Source organism: Andrographis paniculata, unplaced genomic scaffold, assembly GCF_009805555.1.
Source record: "Andrographis paniculata isolate CXL003 unplaced genomic scaffold, ASM980555v1 Contig74END, whole genome shotgun sequence".
NCBI classification, from domain to species: domain Eukaryota; kingdom Viridiplantae; phylum Streptophyta; class Magnoliopsida; order Lamiales; family Acanthaceae; genus Andrographis; species Andrographis paniculata.
The window spans coordinates 2,715,586-2,733,749 of record NW_026137611.1 but is presented as its reverse complement, the minus strand read 5'-3'; the positions used below and the strand labels follow the sequence as shown (position 1 = coordinate 2,733,749).

At 32.0% G+C, this 18,164-nt stretch overlaps 2 protein-coding genes across 7 annotated transcripts; one reads left to right on the top strand and one right to left on the bottom strand.

Annotated features, from left to right (window-relative positions):
• Positions 1-2,687: 2,687 nt before the first annotated feature.
• LOC127265911 (BTB/POZ domain-containing protein At2g04740) lies at positions 2,688-13,901 on the top strand. Of its 5 annotated transcripts, XM_051295938.1 has the most exons (8): positions 2,688-3,285; positions 4,205-4,967; positions 5,281-5,317; positions 5,391-5,524; positions 7,128-7,453; positions 9,340-9,428; positions 11,636-11,835; positions 13,594-13,901. In XM_051295938.1, the coding sequence occupies exons 1-6, from the start codon at positions 2,820-2,822 to the stop codon at positions 9,351-9,353; spliced, it is 1,740 nt and encodes a 579-aa protein (XP_051151895.1). In that variant the 5' UTR covers positions 2,688-2,819; the 3' UTR covers positions 9,354-9,428; positions 11,636-11,835; positions 13,594-13,901. The 5 variants fall into 5 exon arrangements, with proteins under 5 accessions (XP_051151895.1, XP_051151893.1, XP_051151894.1 ...); XM_051295936.1 differs by lacking the exon at positions 11,636-11,835 and having other exon boundaries at positions 13,640-13,901; XM_051295937.1 differs by lacking the exon at positions 11,636-11,835.
• LOC127265910 (fimbrin-5-like) lies at positions 9,199-17,769 on the bottom strand. 2 transcript variants are annotated; one of them, XM_051295932.1, is made up of 15 exons: positions 17,608-17,769; positions 17,068-17,182; positions 16,808-16,978; positions 15,982-16,235; positions 15,713-15,884; positions 15,549-15,587; positions 15,385-15,453; positions 15,179-15,295; positions 13,507-13,718; positions 11,982-12,137; positions 11,594-11,793; positions 10,778-10,938; positions 10,603-10,699; positions 10,130-10,221; positions 9,199-9,390 (listed from the first exon to the last, which is right to left on the bottom strand). In XM_051295932.1, exons 2-15 carry the CDS (start codon positions 17,152-17,154, stop codon positions 9,199-9,201), a joined length of 2,019 nt encoding a protein of 672 aa, XP_051151889.1. In that variant the 5' UTR covers positions 17,155-17,182; positions 17,608-17,769. The 2 variants fall into 2 exon arrangements, with proteins under 2 accessions (XP_051151889.1, XP_051151890.1); XM_051295933.1 differs by lacking the exons at positions 17,068-17,182; positions 17,608-17,769 and having other exon boundaries at positions 16,316-16,950.
• Between the last annotated feature and the right edge of the window lie 395 nt (positions 17,770-18,164).

Below are 18,164 nucleotides of genomic sequence, written 5' to 3'. Positions count from 1 at the left end.
AATACCAAGATTCATACTTATGGAGAACCGAATATGTCATATGTTAAATTAGAAATTATGATAATTCTTAAAGTTTTTCACAAAATATAACATCAATGATTAAGTACCCCAATATGACTACGCTTTAAACCTCAATTTGTTCCCAATTTATGCATAAAAATTAACATATAAATTCGATAAATGATACTAGACAACCTCTCTAAGGTCTCTTGATAAAATATTCACAATACTTTTTGCTCGACATATTTTGACATCGTTGAATTCGGTAGCTTATCTGCTAAGCAGGTAGGTTTTCGTGTTGCATAAAACGTAACTCTCAGGGAACATACACACTAGTGACCCACAATCATATCTCTCACATTGAGCCTCACAATATTTAAAATAAAGACATAATTCTAGAAAAGTATATACAACACCAATTCAATTTTATGACATATATATAGGTATATAACTTTCTTATAGAGGAACGTCAATTGAAAATAAGAGCACATATTATACAATTTGTTGTAACCAAAAGTATTTGGAGGTATTATTAACACACAATAGTTAAAACAAACAGAATTTTTATAAATGAAAAAATAGATACATGAACAACTAACAATATGATAAATATGTCAACAAACACCTAAAGTACTTAAAAAGATACTTCACATGAGAAATTTGGCACCAAAAGTATTTGGAAAAAAAAAAAATCGAACTCTACCCACCTCATATCGCAACTATATACTATAAAATTAAACTTAGCAAGATGAAAATGAAGATACTTATATATACAATAATGTTATTTATAATTTAAAATACATCAAAATAACATATATTTGAAACAATGGTGGGTTTCAATGTTGAAGTAAGTCGACTGGCACATAAACTTATACAAATCAACTAAAGACACAAGACAAAGAAATTAGAGTATATTACAAATTTGAAAGCATAAAACTAAAATATCGATATTTTCAAATACAAGAATTTTAACTTAATTCTTGAACTTTGTTTGAGAAAGGAGACCCTCATCGATATTTTGAACAAACTGTGCACTTATATTTCATCATCTCGGTTGGTCTTTTATCTAAAAAAACTTTTAATGCAGTGACGGTGATGATTTCAAGAATTACAGCCGGAGCAACGAACGAAAAATGGGAGGAGAAAGGCTTATGAAAAAAAAAAAAGTTATTAAGATCAAGTGTATTTTTAGGTTCAAATATTTTTTGTATATTTTATTTTATAACAATTATAGTATATAAATAATAAATTAAAGTACATCACTTTGCAATTAAATTTGTATAAGACGACCATTTTAGAATAAGTACAGGCCCGGCCCTGGGCCAAGGCCATATGGGCCCTTGTCCAGGACCCATTTTTTTTAGGGGCCATAGGAGCACCCAATTATATATATGTTCTTAATATATAAATATATACTATTATTTTTAAATATTTTAAAGAATAAATAAAATTAATTTTTAAATAAAAAATTTATTTCATATTATTTTTTAAATAATTTATGTTTATATTAATTTTTTAATTATATGTTTTAGTGTGTTTATTTAATTGTATAATTTTATATATTTTTTTTTGTAAATTATGTAAAATTACGAAGACATGATAGAGAATAATATTTTGTGTGTTTTTTATATTTTTATTTTTATGGTTATATATTTAAATTTGTATATTCTATTATATGTTTTGGTGATATTTTTTTAAAAATTGTGTATTATATACTAGGTTTATTTTTTTACCAAAAATTTTTCAGTACATTTTTCAAAAAAACTAATATAATACTTGAGGGGTTTTGATTTTGAATAGTAAAATTTGGAATTGAAATAGATATTTGATGTGATATAAATATGTATTAATGTAATGTTTTGAATATAAAATTAGATTTTTATATAATAAAATAAATAAAAATTGAGTGTTTGATTTGATGTTTTTGAAGGGAAAATAAAATTAAAATAGTAAAATCAAAAGTAAAATCTTACAAGTAATCAGAGTCAATTATTTTTTTATTATTTACATAATTTGTTATACTTTATATCAAAAAATTTTAATCAAACCAAAATACAAAACAAAACAACCTAAATAATACTTTTGTTTGAAAATTTCTTTGAAAAGATTTTGACTATTTATAAAAAATTTTCTTTAAAAAATATTAAATCATATATACTTTTTGGATATTTTATATTAAACTAAAAAATGTCACATTAATTTTATTCATATTTTGATCTTTCAATATAAAAAAATTAATTTTATTTTAACATTTACATTAAAAAGATGTAAAATTATTTTTATTATTATGCTAATATAAAAATATATATTTAGGGGCCTACTATTTCAATTTTGTCCCGGGCCAAAAAAAATATCAGGAACGGACCCGAGTAAGTAAGTGAATAATATAGATTTACTTGAAAATAAATATATAATATATTTATTACATAAATTCATTATTCAGAGACAAAATGAACAGTAGAAAACTATTGGTATACATTTTACAAAAATAGAGAGTGCAGTATGATAACTGTGGAACTGAACTTACATGTATTTTATGTTAGGGCCACTTAAATCAAAGTAACCATATATTTTATTTATAAAGAAATATACACCTCCAAAAAAAACCAAAAACAAAAACAAACACACCCGTAAACTTGTACCGACAAAAAATAAATAAATAAATAAATGAGAAGGCACACGAACAACATATCCACAGCTAACATTGCCTAAAAATAAATTTTGAGTAGTTTACTCGTCCGACCCGACCACAGCGAAAGTACGGAAAAAGTAAACATTTCAGAGCGAAGAAGAAGAGCGAAAGGGTTTCATCCGCCGCCATGTCGGAGCTCGACGAGATTGAGCTAGAGGCCGAGGATTTCCACTCTTCCTTGCCGCTCAAGAAGGTTCCATACGGCGACGTTTTCGAGGCCTCGCGCGCCGGCGACGTCGACCGCCTACGCTATCTATTGGAATCCGGCGTCAACGTCAACGCGCGCGACCAATGGGATTCCGTCGCGCTCTACTACGCCTGCCTCGCCGGCCACCTCGACGCCGCGCGGATGCTGCTCGAGAGCGGCGCTATATGCTCCGAGCACACCTTCGACGGCGACCGCTGTCACTACGCTGCGCTCAATCTCAAGGTCCGGAAGCTGCTCAAGGCCTTCGAGGCGCGACCGCCGCCGCTCCAGCCGCTGCAGGCGGCGCTAAGAGACACCTTTTTGTCATGTACGGCCAATCAAGCATATATCAATGACCAATCCAATGCCTTCGGCGCCAACAGTCATCTCAATTCTGTTTTGCCAAGTAGGTTCTTTCTTCTTATTTTTCTTTTCCATGATTGAAGAATAATTATGTATATATATATATATATCTTCTAAACTATAAAGTAGGCCATGTTCTGTTTAGTGGATTTGGATTTGAAAGTGAACTTGAAATGAATGGATTTGAAGTATTCTCATTTCTTAAATGAATTTACGGCCCTTCAGTATGATGGATTTGGATTTGATGAGGGATTTTAAATAAATTGATTTGAATTACTATGCATTTGAAATGCTTTAGAATTTAAATGTGTTGTTTGGTATTTGGAAGTATTTGAAATGGCTTAGTATTAGAATTTAACAGTATTTGAAATGTTAAGAGCGGAGAATTTGAAATACATTTTTTTAGCTTCATAGATTTGAAATCTATTCTTGTATTTCAAAACAAGATAAATGTATTTGAGAGAATCATTTGAAATCATTTTAGTTCAAATTACTCCAACCAAATGAGGTCTTAAATTAATTTGATCGGACATAATATGATTGTTGTTTGGTCGTGTTAGGATTTAGGAAGTTTTCGACATTAGCGTTTTAGGAAGAATGTGAATAGTGTCAAAAGGATTTGTAAATGTTGATGAATTTGAAATCCATCAAACTTCCAATGGAAGTAATTTGAAATCCATTAAGTTCAAATCCACCTAACAAGCATGGCCTTAGAGTATTGCTTCAAGTTGTAAAACAGAGCAAATGTGGTAACCTTACATTCAGTATTTACCCACCCTCATTTCATTCGTCTGTAATTTTGGCTCCTAGATACATCTCTACATATATGTGCTTTGGAGTACGGTTGAATTGAGGGCATCGATTTTCCCATTAATACCATCCAAGCTTGGGAATTGAAGAATATATTTGTTCTCATAATTAAGAAAGCTAGAATGCTTACATGGTGATTCGGCATGGAACAGTAGGTAATCCATCGAACGGAGAGTCAAGTTCCAGCTACTGTCCACCTGATATTGTATTTTATGTGCAAGGGAGACCTCTTGAAGCTCACAGAGTGATATTAGCTGCACGATCTCCCTTCTTCAAGAAAAAATTGAAGACTGATTGGAAAGAGAAAAAGGAAGTGCGGTTTTCCCGGGAAAGGCTTACTTATTCCTCGCTTTTTAGCCTAGTCCACTTCTTTTATTCGGATAGGCTAGAAGTTGCTGTTGATGACATGGAAGATCTTGTAAGAATTTGCCGAGTCTGCAAGTGTCAATCTCTGCAAATTCTTCTTGAGAAAGAGATAGTTCATCAAAGGCATGCCGAATACAAATCCCTTAGAGATATAGACAACTCTCAGAAGAGGTTTATCTTGCAGGGCTCGTCCCTTCCCGGAGAAGATCGTCTCCCGGCTGCGTTAAGGCGAGTGCTCAATATCTCTCTCACAGATTCATCGAGGGAACAGGACCTTGAGGATGGTATTGATGGTGCTTTATCTCTTGTTGATTCATTGGAGATGAGCAATTTAGAAGATGATCTGGCTGATATATGTGTGAGGATTGAGAAGAAGATATTCCGATGCCACCAAGTTATCTTAGCTTCGAGATCTGAATACTTTAAGGCTAGATTAGCCCGGATGAAGGATTTTCTTGAAGGAAGAGATTCTTTACCGAATAATACTCTTCTGTGTCTGGAGGAACGTGATCTAAGTGCCGAGGCATTTCATAAGATGATAGAATTCATGTGAGCTTTCCTTTCTCTCCTTTTTCTTCTCAGTCTTCTACATCATTCTAAAGAAAAAGGATGCCGAATGGTATGACCACATATCATTTGATGAGATAAATTTAAAAATGGGTTTAAAGCCTTTTCTCCTTTGCTAATGAATTTTAATAGCATCTACATCATTCTATCGTCCCTTTTCCTTACTTTTTTTTTTTTTTTTCTCTCTTTAATCTAATTTAACTTAATAATATGCTCTTGATGGTGTGGAATTAGTTCCAGAAAATAGTAACTCTACTTCATATTCTAATATAACGATGTATTTTCTTTGGTTCAGGTATACTGATACACTCACAGACATAGATCCTGATCAGGTATGCTTATTCGCCTACACCCCTTTTTCTTCTTGTCATATATTTCAATTTTACTGAATATTTGATTATGCAGGCTGAAGAAATGTTTGATGCTGCTTCGAGATATCTATTATTTCCTCTCAAACGAGCTGTAGCTGACGCTCTTCTACCACAACTCGAAATGGTTTCTCCTGCAGAACTGTGTCATTGGTTGCTGTTGTCTGACATGTATGATTTATGAATCCTCTTGCTTGTCAATATTTTCTCTATTTTCGTTGCCATTTGTATTAAATCAGTGGTAGGCACAATATTTATTAGTTATGGGTTTAGTAACTATGGGCAACCCGCGAGATTGACTTGGTTAAAAGTAGCAAGGCGTTGTGTCAATTGATAGGAAGAACTTAACGGTGATATGTCGTGTAGGTAGAGAGGACTACCTAGATACTCAACTTCCACTAGAACTGAATTTATATGTGAAAGGTCAGGTTGTAATATCACAAGGACTTAGATCATGAACTGCAAACAAATCTTTGTTGCGTGGAAATTTATTTTACGATGTCGATAGAATAGCTTTTCTTCTGAATAGGTTGGCTTAAACTTCCTTTATATGATGATAGTCAGTAAGTAATGTTTGATTTGGACATTAAAGAAAGAAGTATAAAGTTTAAAGCCAAGGCCCATGCCAGGAGCATTAAGTTTAGTACAACTTTAGCTTATAATTACGACTGGATTCTAAGGTCTTAATGATTCTGACAAGCTTTGACTGCCATGAAATTTTAACCCTTCTTATCTGCCTTCTACAAATAGTTTTAGCATTGATTCTAGTGAAAATATTCCTAGAAACTAGCCCTTTTGCGGAACACATTCCCGGTCTGCCACAAAAAATTATCTTTTAGAGAAATTCTTCCAGAAGATTCTGAATGTATGATGCCTGCATCTGAATGATGATTGTAAGAAATGTTTTGAAATTTTTCAAAACAAATGACACACACACACACGCACACATACTTCAATCAATAGATGATGGATGATAAAGTTGTGTTTGTTCGTAATTTTTAGATGTTTTGGATTTGAAAATTTTCGAATAAAAAATAAGTTGTGCGCATGATGTTTTAGAATGGGTATGTTCTTATTATTGATTGCATAGCGCTAGAACAAGATAGAAAAATAAACACACCCTTACATTTTGTGAGCAGTGGCTATAGTTCGTGGATTTCTATCCTTGTGCGTCTCATGTAGCTTTAAGGCCTTTAAGTGACGCAGGTTCTTCTCGGTAACTAACAAGATATGAAAATATTATGTGCAGGTGTGAGTCTTTGTGCTTGGAACCTCATATTACATTTACATGCTCTATCCTGTGTTTTTCAGCTCCTGTTAATCTAGTTTCGCTTAATTTAGTTACTGGTCGATATCATTTGTTCATTCCTAGATGATAGAAAGTCTTAGGGTGTGTTTGTTTGAGAGTTTGGATTGTTGGTTGGGATTTGAACAGTAAAAATTTTGAATTGAAATAGTTGTATGATGTGATATAAATGAGTGTTGATGTGATGTTTTGAACGTAAAATTAATTTTTAGTATAATATAAAGACTGAAAAAAGATGTTTGATTTGATGTTTTTAGGGTAAAATTTTTTTGTGAATAATAGAATTCTGAGGAAGCTTGATAAAAGAACACACCCTTAGGATTTCTTCCCTACAAGTTGTTTTGCCTGAATTTCAGGTATTCCTAATTCATTGATGATCTAAGATGAGACACATGATATTAATACCGCTTTGTGGTTCAATGCTTGTATCTAGAATTTTTTCAAATTCAGATTTCTTTATTTCTAAAGGTATGGTGTCTCAAAGATTCGTGAGTACTGCCTGGACTTAATGGCATGCAACTTTGAGACATTCGCTGCTACTCCACAGTTCCGGGCAATGCTTTTGACTCTCCCTCCTCCATCTGGAGATTCATCATTTCGGACAACAGCTCCGAGTGCCCCAGGTGCTGAGACAAATCAAACAGAAGGAAACCTTCTAGACGATTTACGTGAAAAATGGCTCGAAGCTGAAGGCGCAGAGCTTGACAGGAGAGATGAAAGTGCGCTGATCTTCGACAAGCGTCTTGAGATACTAATGCTTGTGGCTGAACAGGAGAAATCTCCTGAATCTGAAGGTACTCTCGATTCCTCTAATGGAACTATCTTTCCTTCCTATGATGTGATGAAGCCGGGGGAACTTGAAGGGTAGATTGATATCTTGTTCATTCTTGTAGTCGAGCAAAATATGCATTGCGATAGCAATTAGATTTTTGTCTAAAAAATAACTAAGTGTTCGGGCCTGTTTCTCTCGGATAAAAGACTTCATATATTTTTGGTTCGTATATACCGGTTTCTTGATAACAATTCACATGCTCGCTCTTGCTCTAGTTCCGTCTTCTAGGCGAATGTTACATACATGAATAATTGTTATAAATACAATATGTTGGCATTGTGTAGAGGTTGGAAAAATGGTACCTACTTTCTTATTTTGTTAGTGATTGTAGGTATGTTACATAGGAATATGTATTTGTTTGTGCTTTGTATGTATTTGTTTGTGCTTTGTATGTATTTGGTGGGTTACAACTCGAATTTGTTTTAATGGAAAAGAAAGTGTTGAATATGATGATTTGAAAGGGAAAAATATATTATGTAGGTTAAATAAATGTGAATGTACGGAGGATAGAAAACAATTGATGCTATATTTAGACATACATGTATGTATATTGTTGTTGTAATTGTGAATTGATGTTATTATTTAAATTCTGAATATTCCATTGCCTATCTGGATTTTCATTCATGCAGTGCCTTTAGATTTAATTATGATTTGAAGGATATTCATTTTAGTGATATTTGTTGTACGATGTGGCCCGACACTGTATCTATAAATAGGAGATTGTATTGAAATATTTATTTGATGTGATGTTTTGACTTTTGAATAAGAAAAATGAATTTTACATATAATATAGAAAATGAAAATTAGTTGAACCTGGCTAAGTTCCTAGAAATGGAAAAAGGAAAACATAACCCAACAAAATATAATTTGGCTTTATCTAAGCTATATTCTATTTTATTGTTATAAACTAGAGAATTGCCATATTATATATTATTATAGATATAATTTTTTATAAATCACTACTGCAATCTTGCTAAGGTACTTTAAAGATTTGTTATTATGTTCTTTATTTGAAAAACATGATAAATTAGTTAAACTAGTTCAAATTTGTTTTAGTCCCTTGTCATGTGAGTTGACGTGGCATTATCAGAACTGATATCACTTGCAACATTAACACTGGAAAGAATCCATATCAGCAAGCCATGTTAGCTCCGTTGATACAATGTTATCTCATGTTGAAATACAAAATTTAAAACACTGAAAGAATACATTCCTGTCCAAAAAACATAAATCCAATAATCTAGCAATATAATTTGGCTACAAACACAAAAGAGTAGCTACAATTATGGGGAAAAGTTCTCTCCAAATATATGTAGATATATTATTGGGACAAATATCTCTAAAAGTGTAGATGAATTTTACCCCAAGAAAAGTCTAAGGAAGGGTACTCAAAGACTACAAAATTATTGGACCAAAATTTTACACTCATTAAGATAAGAGTTATAATATTATTTTTCTAATATAAGAAAACTTTACTTGGCCTTCTTTAAGCTGTAAATATAGATGTGCCGTCTCCGTGCAGCTCCATCATAATTTGTGTATTTCTGGAAAAACAAATATATATATATATGTATGTATATATTGTTTCTTGATGCTGCCATTAGAGGATAAGAATTAGTCACATACAATTGTATTTAAGATTTTATGTAGTGATCTCTTACCTTATACTCTGATTGGTGTTGTGAATAAAAGTTGAAGTCCTTGCGATTATGAAGAAGGTTCTTCTTCATTGTTGGTAGCTTCCGGTGCAGGAGCATTCTCCTCAACCGACAAATTAGATACTTCATCTACTGGAGGAGGAGGAGCCAGCTCTGCCTCCAGATCGTAAGCTCCTGTTTTCCTTTGCAGGCTCCAGAACATGATAGTTGCTGTTAGGATGAGCATCATTTTCGGGTTCACCTGTCACCACGAGATATAGACAAGAGAGCACGTATAAGGTATGGATGCTGAATTACTAATTAGTTCATGTTTGAAATGATCTGTTTAAGTGAAGTGCATATGCTGAAAATGGTTTAAACTAGATAAAGCTTTTGAATCAACAACCACAGTAGATTTATAAAGTGAAAATCGAACATCACTACCTAATCAAGATGAAAAACATACAAATTCAATCTAGCTGTTCGATAGTACGTGATGCTCGAGATAGATAATAGCCTTGATAGTCATACAAAAGGAATCCTCTCCGTTTACAGCTCTACATGTATGGGTTGGAGAAACCATCAAAAGTAAGATCCCTTGTCTACCTCTTTCAAACTTCTTGAGGGACAAAAAAAGAAGTATATTGCTTGAACTGCCATTTATATGTGTTTTAATGTTTTAAACTAGTTGCAAGACGGGTTTGAAAAGGTTTTATAGTCGAGTTTATCCCTTGATCCAAAAGAAATACATAAAATGCAAGACATGAAATCTAAACTTAATACTCTTCCGCTCTTTATACATAGCACACATTTGTCTTTCTTTTAGAATTTACCAAACTAGATAACATGTAGTAAGAAAGAAATCATAGAAGAGGATCGTACCACAAGACAGTCGAAATATCCTTCTATTTTATTTTGGTTCAGTTTAATTTTTTCAAGTAGCTACATAATTAAAGATAACTTGAGTTTTAAAAGCCTGTGAATGCTGTCTGAAAACATACCTCAATTATATCTTCAGGTAATAAAAATACTGTGCATCCCAGCTTTCGGGCAACACTGATTATATATGTTGCATTTAACTTCTTATCTTCATCTGTAATTTAAAAAAAAAAAAATCACCAAATTTCAGTTAACAGCAGATTAAATAGGTGCAATGTAAAACACAAATGAATAGTTCAATAAAGCATTGGAACTAAGGGGAAACTATGTTACTTCCCAAATGTTTTTATTTCAATGGATAAAACATCTGATTTAATGTGAGCAAAGTTCCCAAATGGTTTTATTTAATTGGATTAAATAACTGATTTAATGTAAACACATATGAAATGCACCTATAAGATGCTCCCTATTAGTTGTAAACATGAATAAGATATTACAGATCGGTTGTACAATATGAAAATATTAGTTACATCATTTATTATTTTCTTGACAAAATACAAATAATAGAACATGTGGAAAATTAGAGGTAGCATACCAGTTTCGCCTTTTGTGACAAGGCTCCAGTTAACCACCCTAGGTTCTACGGCGCTTAGCAGTTCAAGAAAGAAAACGCCACTTGAGAGCGTTTTATCCTGATGATATAAAAAAGTTAGAATCAGCATAGAGCAGATCTTTGCATTACTAAATAAATGAGCTAGGCTAGCACATACCTTGAAGTTTTCCATTTGAGAAGTTCTACCAGACCTCCTAACTTTATTGTTTGCCCAATTGAGTATGTCGGTATCTGTTATTTCCTTCCGACTCTGGTTATGAGATCTCAAGTTCTTCAACAATTGGAGCATAGCATACCTCATTAGCTGCCACAGAAAGGCTTGGAGAAAAACAAACAGTAGACATAAATTAGGTACCCTGAATAGACATCGAAATATAGTATAACATGTTTACACAAACAATACATTTGAGACTTTAGGAATGCATTCTAGTCTTAAGGCAGAAATTATTCAGAAGATTCTTTCAAAGAATGTTCTTTATCCACCACTTTCTGACATTCTTCTTATTATTCTTTTTGTAGATAGACAAATCCAATCAAATCGAATATTGTAATGTAATTTTCTAAGTTGATTTGTGAAAGACGATCATAGTCGAATCAAATCTTGATGCCTCTTTGTGGTTAAATGTCAAAGACCTTTTAATAGATAGCACAAGGTATGTGTTAACATAATACAAGAAACATATGAACTAACAACACATGACACTATATTGTCATTGAACTTAATACATACGATATATAAAAACCAGCACACAAATAAAAATGTGAACTTGCAACACATAGCTTCAGTAATCAGTACACTAACCAGCCCGTTTATTTTTAGAAAAACATCTATAGATTGATAAAACTTTAGTAATATTCTTAACATGTAAGAAATGAAACGTTTTATCCAACTCTACAATATGGATCAATAGAAAAGTTAAAACAGCATTTTCCAATGCATTTAAATAAACTATATCAGGTGTATGCATCTTACCTATTATGAGCTTCTTATTTCCCTGGACCAAATCATTTCCAGCAACATTCACAAGAGAGAAATTCAAGTCTGCACCAATACTGATGACTTGGTTGCAATTCTCAACTTTCCGAAAAGGCATCTTAATTGGAGGTTTTGTAGCCAATTTCCAGTTTACACACCCAGGAGAAACCTTATCCAACACTTCCAAAAGCACCCATCTACATGCTCGGAAGAACAAACATAAATAAAAACCATTGAATGTAATAATTAGGAATCGTATAGTTTTCATTTATTTATTTTTAATATGCATGTATTATGTCTCATTTTATTTAACAAGTAATATGGTTTACAATAGATAATTGAAACTGAACTTCCCGTTATAACAACGAAAAGGGGAAAACCTCACCCTGTTCTAACATCCTCAAATAGATTGTTGACATGAGACTCAATTCCAAGGCTGTTGATCCACAGCCGGAACATTCTCTCTTCCTTTGATGTTTCAGCATCATCTGTCATCATTTCAGCAAAAGAAATCTTCGTATTGTCTGTAGATAATCCATTTCTGAGAAACAATTTAAAAATGGTCATGTGACGAATGTTAAAATGTAATAAGATATATTCAGAAGTGCATCACTACTGATACTAGAAAAGATAAGCGAAACTAGCCTTTCTAACATTTTCCCCAATTATGAAAGAAACACACACATGAACATGGTTTTGGTTACGCCCATTGCTTCAGGGCATGCTGATTTTCCAGTTTCGTTATGATCAGTTTTTATGGTTGCTCCCATAAAATTTTTCCCAGTAAAGTTCTCTCTACACTCCATATTCTCATACAAATCAAATCTCTTTTTCTCCCAAAAAAAAGAAAACCATCAAAGATAATAAAAAAGCTTTAAGAACTTCATGGATTTCAAAGAAAGGATCACTCCTGTTCAAGAAACAATATGATAAGATTTATGAGTGCTAATTTGGAAGGACCACCATATGAACTAGTTGAGGAAATCGATGGTTCTGCACCACACTGAAATTCTGTAGTAATTTTCCTGCCTGTATGAGTTTAAATAGTCTAAACTTTTATGATGAAGTAGAACACATTGCAAAGAAGAAGCCATAGTTAAGAACCCTAGTTAACAGCCCCAAATGGCTTACCCTATGAATCGATTGTTTGCACATGTGATAGATATGTCCTTCGTTTGCACCTCAACAGAGACAGGGTACAAAAACCAATCTAAGTTTTCGATCTATAGAAATTGTCGTGTTAGAAGATGCATGTGTAGCAGGCCTTTTTGGTTTTAAGTTCTACTAATGTTTTGAATCAATTTTATATGTTTGTGTGCGTGCAACGCCTTTGACAATGACATGATTTACACTCTCTGTAGGGGCTAACAAAGGGTTTTATTCAGAAAATCATAATTTCAAATCTAAAAAAACTGCAGTAAGTAATAATAGTGATCGTGCTAAAGTTGCTTCTAACCACATGTATACAGCAATAAAAAGTTTTATTTGTGGTAGAATGGTTTTCACATTGTTCTAGAGACAACTGAAGCATAAGTTAAAAATAATATTCTTTCTTTCAATTAAATTTATGTTCACTTTTTTTTTTTTTTTTTTTTTATACTGTGATTAACAAAATGTTTTTGTTTCTTTTTCCTAATAAAAAATTATATTACTTTTTGTACTTCTTGCGTATATTTAAATGACAGAAGGAGTATATTTTTAATAGAAAAAATTGTAGAAAAATATTACTTATATATGTATCTTTTATCTCTATGCATACCTTATTAGTGAAATCTTTGATGTTACCACTTTATCACTATTATTTACTTTCCATATAGTGAAATGAACAATCAGAAATTATTTCGAAAAATGATAAATAAACATCTTCTGCATGTATAATGAATGACTGCAAAATTAGCAACCAGTCTAACCTGTGTTGAAATACTTGTGCAACAAATGCAAGATTTAAGTTCGACTGTCCCTCAACAATGTCCTGTGAAGTAACATATCCTTTGCAGTCCATTCTTTCAGCTTGCTCAAGAATCAAGTTTGCTCTTTTCACAGGATCGTTTGTTTCCAGTATTGCATTCGAGCCATGTTCGGGGGCAAGAGTATTAAGCAAGTATGCGTAAGCTTCTCCATCCTGTATTGCAATAATATTTTATACAAGAAATGTGTATTTGATTACCTCCAAGAATAACCACTAAAATGAACCATTATTTCCCCAATTATAGCAAGAGAATAAGATGTTATTAAAGAACAACTGAACAAATTTTGTGAGGAAGTGACGAAAGGGAAATGGTAAAGCGGGAAAACCAATTTAGTATGTTTAATTTAATTTAATTTTATTTTTTTTTATAGTTTTAGGTGTTTTTGTTGTGACGCATAGAGAATTGTGAAAGTATTATAATGCATAATGTTTTATATGTTTTTGCTGGTTTTTATTGTTACATGTATGTATTGTATTTTCTTGGTAATACTTTTGGGGAACGTATATTTTTAAAACACTTATCGTGGGTGTGTTCTTTCGAATCATGATAGCATCATTATATTTGTTCGATCTTAACTGGCTGCCTCTTCGCCATACTGAAGTATTGATTTAAACTTTTTCTAGAAGTACAAGATGCTATAGCTAATGTATTATTGCAATGATATTCTGAAAATAGATGAGAAAACTATAGCTCGGAACTTTTATGTCTTGCATAATATACAGCTTTATCTTCTGATAGAGAAGGTTGTATTTTATGGGAAGCTTCTTGTAAATTATTGTTTATAGGGAGTGATTTGGAAAAAGTCTGAAATTTATTATAAATGATAGCAATGTGTTCACAGGTATTTCAATTTTGTTTAGACATCATTCATTGAACAATGATTCAATAACCATAGGAAAATTGGTATAAAAAAAACAAACCAACATTGTAGGAGTTGTGTGTTTACTTGTAAGATTTTGATTTTGGATTTTGGTTTTGAATAGTAAAATCTTGAATTGAAATAATTATTTGATGTGATATAAATATGTATTGATGTGATATTTTGAATGTAAAATGATAATTTTGTATAATATAATAAATAAATAATAGGGGTTGGATTTGATGTTTTTTTGAGGGGAAAAAAAATTTGAATAGTAAAATCAGTGTAAAAACCTTACAAGTATACAGACTCAATATCAATCCTAGTTCCCTTTTCTTACCAACCTTGTTTGTTTAGTTGGTTGTGGTTTGAAATTTATTTGAAATAGGATGTTAGATTTGAGTTTTTGTTTAATAGTCTTTTTATGTGATATTTTATGAGAAAAAATAGTATGTCTTATTGGAAACTATGCAAAATAAATAGTATTGATTTCTGTTTGAAATCACAAAATAACCGACCCTTACAAGCTTATTTGAAATCACAATAGATATTTTTAAATATTAAATTAAATTTTTAAATTCTTTATATTACATACATTAATTTTACATTCAAATCAATATTTATTTAATTCAATTCAACATTTTAATATTTAAAATATAAACTCGAAATCTAAATTTCACAAATAAACATAGCCTAAAAACTAGATGAAAACAAAGAAAGAAATATTCATATGATATTTGATATCGATTTTACCTTTAGATCAGACCCAAAATTGGTAATCTGCTTCTTATACCCTGCCTTCTTCAAATGAAAATTCATCCATTTTAGTAAAATTTTGTCAGGGGCTAAGCCAATAAGCTCTTCCACATCCTGCAATTGTGTAGAACTAATAATAATAAGATTTCTAAATAATGATCCATATAGATACTCTTTATCTTAACCATGTACAAAGTTGTCACCTTGCTATCATCCACCAATTCGACGAGTTCGGGTGTTTTCTTCAAGTTCAGATCAGCTAACAATTGTATCTACGAGTATCGATGGCAATATGAAGTAAAAAATGCACTTACTTAAGTACCCACAGTGTAAACCATAATAGTATAGAATGGTTCGCACAATTTACCTTAATTATCTGAGAAATCAGCCCGAGGACAAGATGGGGCTGTCGAATTCGAACAATAATAATAATAATAATAATAAGAGTTTTGCCATTAGCTTCATGAACAAAGTACCATTTATTGGTAAAAAATTAAATGATATAAATACTATATATATGAACTAGCTTACTCTGCCTTCCACCAAATCTTGTGTGCCGATGTTTACCACAGTGCATCCGATTGCCTTGGCCGAATTGAGGCATAGAGTATGATTTTCATTTCTTTCCCACGGATTCATCACCGCCTTAGTATTTATAGCTCTCTCATCTATAGTTGCGGGTACAGCAACATTGATAAGCTTGCTGAAAACACATGGAAATCGAATAAATGGATCATCAATTGCAAAATAATATTCCAGTCTACTGATAAAAATTAATTATTGGGATGAGTTAGTGGTACCATAAGAGCACGCCGTCCTTTGCTAAATCAAAAAGTGCATTGGTTGAGGGATCAATGGGTAAATATTTCTGTAAAAATGGATCTTCACCGAGAAATTTGTTGATGTGGTTAACATAAGACGCCCTTTCAGATTCACTTATTGTGTGACGAAGTGTGGTCGTAGTTGCTTTGAGGAATGAAGTTGAGCGGAACGAAGACTTAGGTTTAGAACCGCCAGTTTTTGCTGTTGCTCGAGCTTGTAGGTTCAAATATGCCTGCAAAACATCAAATATAAATGTACCATCGATTATCCTTTTCGGATAAGATATTTTCAACTATCATATATATATATTACCATCAAGGTGGCGACTACGGTGCTGAACTTTAAAATTCAGCACCATACTTACAGCACTCCGCAGCACATGGTATTGCTACAGGCAGCACATCGTATGTATTCATATAATACAAATACAACACATAAACTAATAGCAGAGGCTATAGTCTTATACAACGCAAACAACATTTGATTTCAGCACAATAAATACTGCTATACAGCACACAACGTACTGTTATACAATATACTTATAATTATGAACCAACAACACATAAACTAACGGCACATATTGTAGTCTTACACAACACAAATAATAGTTAGTTTCAACACACCATATATTGTTATACATCACACTTATAACATTTATAAATATGAACTAACAATATATGTCTTTATTATACAGACGACGTGCTATTTTTATATATTAGAGGTGCTAAATTGAATTTGTGGCATACTTTTAATTAATTATAATACTAAATAGAACACACCGGGAGGAAATGAAGTTTCACAAACCCGAAGGAAAGATTCAAAATCAATCTCCTGTTCCCAGTCGGTAGATGTCTCGCTCAATATACCCTTAACCTCGTCCACATCTAAGACACCATTAATGGATTTCAATTGTGTCATAACTGGTGGTAATGCACCCAATGTTACAATCCCAGCTCCATTTCTTGCTGAGTAAAACTGTAAAATAAATTCAAACAAATTATGCAAAGCTTTCTTTCTTTCTTTCTTTCTTTATTGATAATCCAGAGAATGCACTAAAAATTCACCTTGGATTGAAGTCCTCGCAGCTCAGCTTGCGTAAATTGGCTCTGAAGCCAAGGATCAGAGACAACAATTCCCACGTAGTTCGACATTTTATCACGTACAACAACAATTAAATCTCTGCATATATCAATATCAAACACACATCAATCTACACATTACAATTACAAAAATCAAGCTCTGTATAGAGCATGAGAAACAGAGATCCGTAAAAGATTACTACCAATAAATATCAAACACGCATCAAAATACACATTACATCAAAATGCATACACAGACGCACACACACATATATATATATAATACATTCAATCAACAAAAGGCTTGTTAGGTTAGAGATCTATCGAATCTTCGCAAAACATTTAATTGCAGCAACCATGCACAGAACACAACAGAGCGCAATTCAACAACGGAAATCAGATATCATCGAAACAAAAGGAACGATGTAAATCCTATCGACAATTCATAATTAGCACATAAAGCCGTACGAATTCGCCAAACACAGCATCATTTTTATTAGCAATCGAAGAACAAATTAAAATGACCTTGGGATGGATTGAAATCAATGACAAGTTGGAAGAGGCTGTCGGAGGCGGAATCCAGAACGCTATTCCATTTCCGTCTTCGTTTCTTTTCTTTTCTGGTAGCAATTTAATTTGATACAGACAGAATTAATGGAGTATTGAAAATGCGAAAATCAAAATGAAGAATAGAGACAGTGAAATAACTGTCGAGACTTACGGATCCGCATATACTTATAATAGAAATATATATATATATATACATATTTAGGTTGTGTGTTGTACACTTTTATATATATAAATATATTTATAAGAATATCACAACTTGTTGTATATTTAATTTATAAAAAAAATTCTTTTACTTTATTAATTTTTATTTTTCTTTTTCTTCTGTGTTCCACAAAATATTTTTAATTACATGGCAATCAATTATTATAATATTATATTCATAAATATGTATCTAATTCAAAAAATATATATTTGTAGATGAATGGAATAATAATTTTTTCACTTTAATAATATTGAAATATAAAAATAAAATAAAGTTGTAAAAAATACAATAATTTTTTATTTTAAATTTT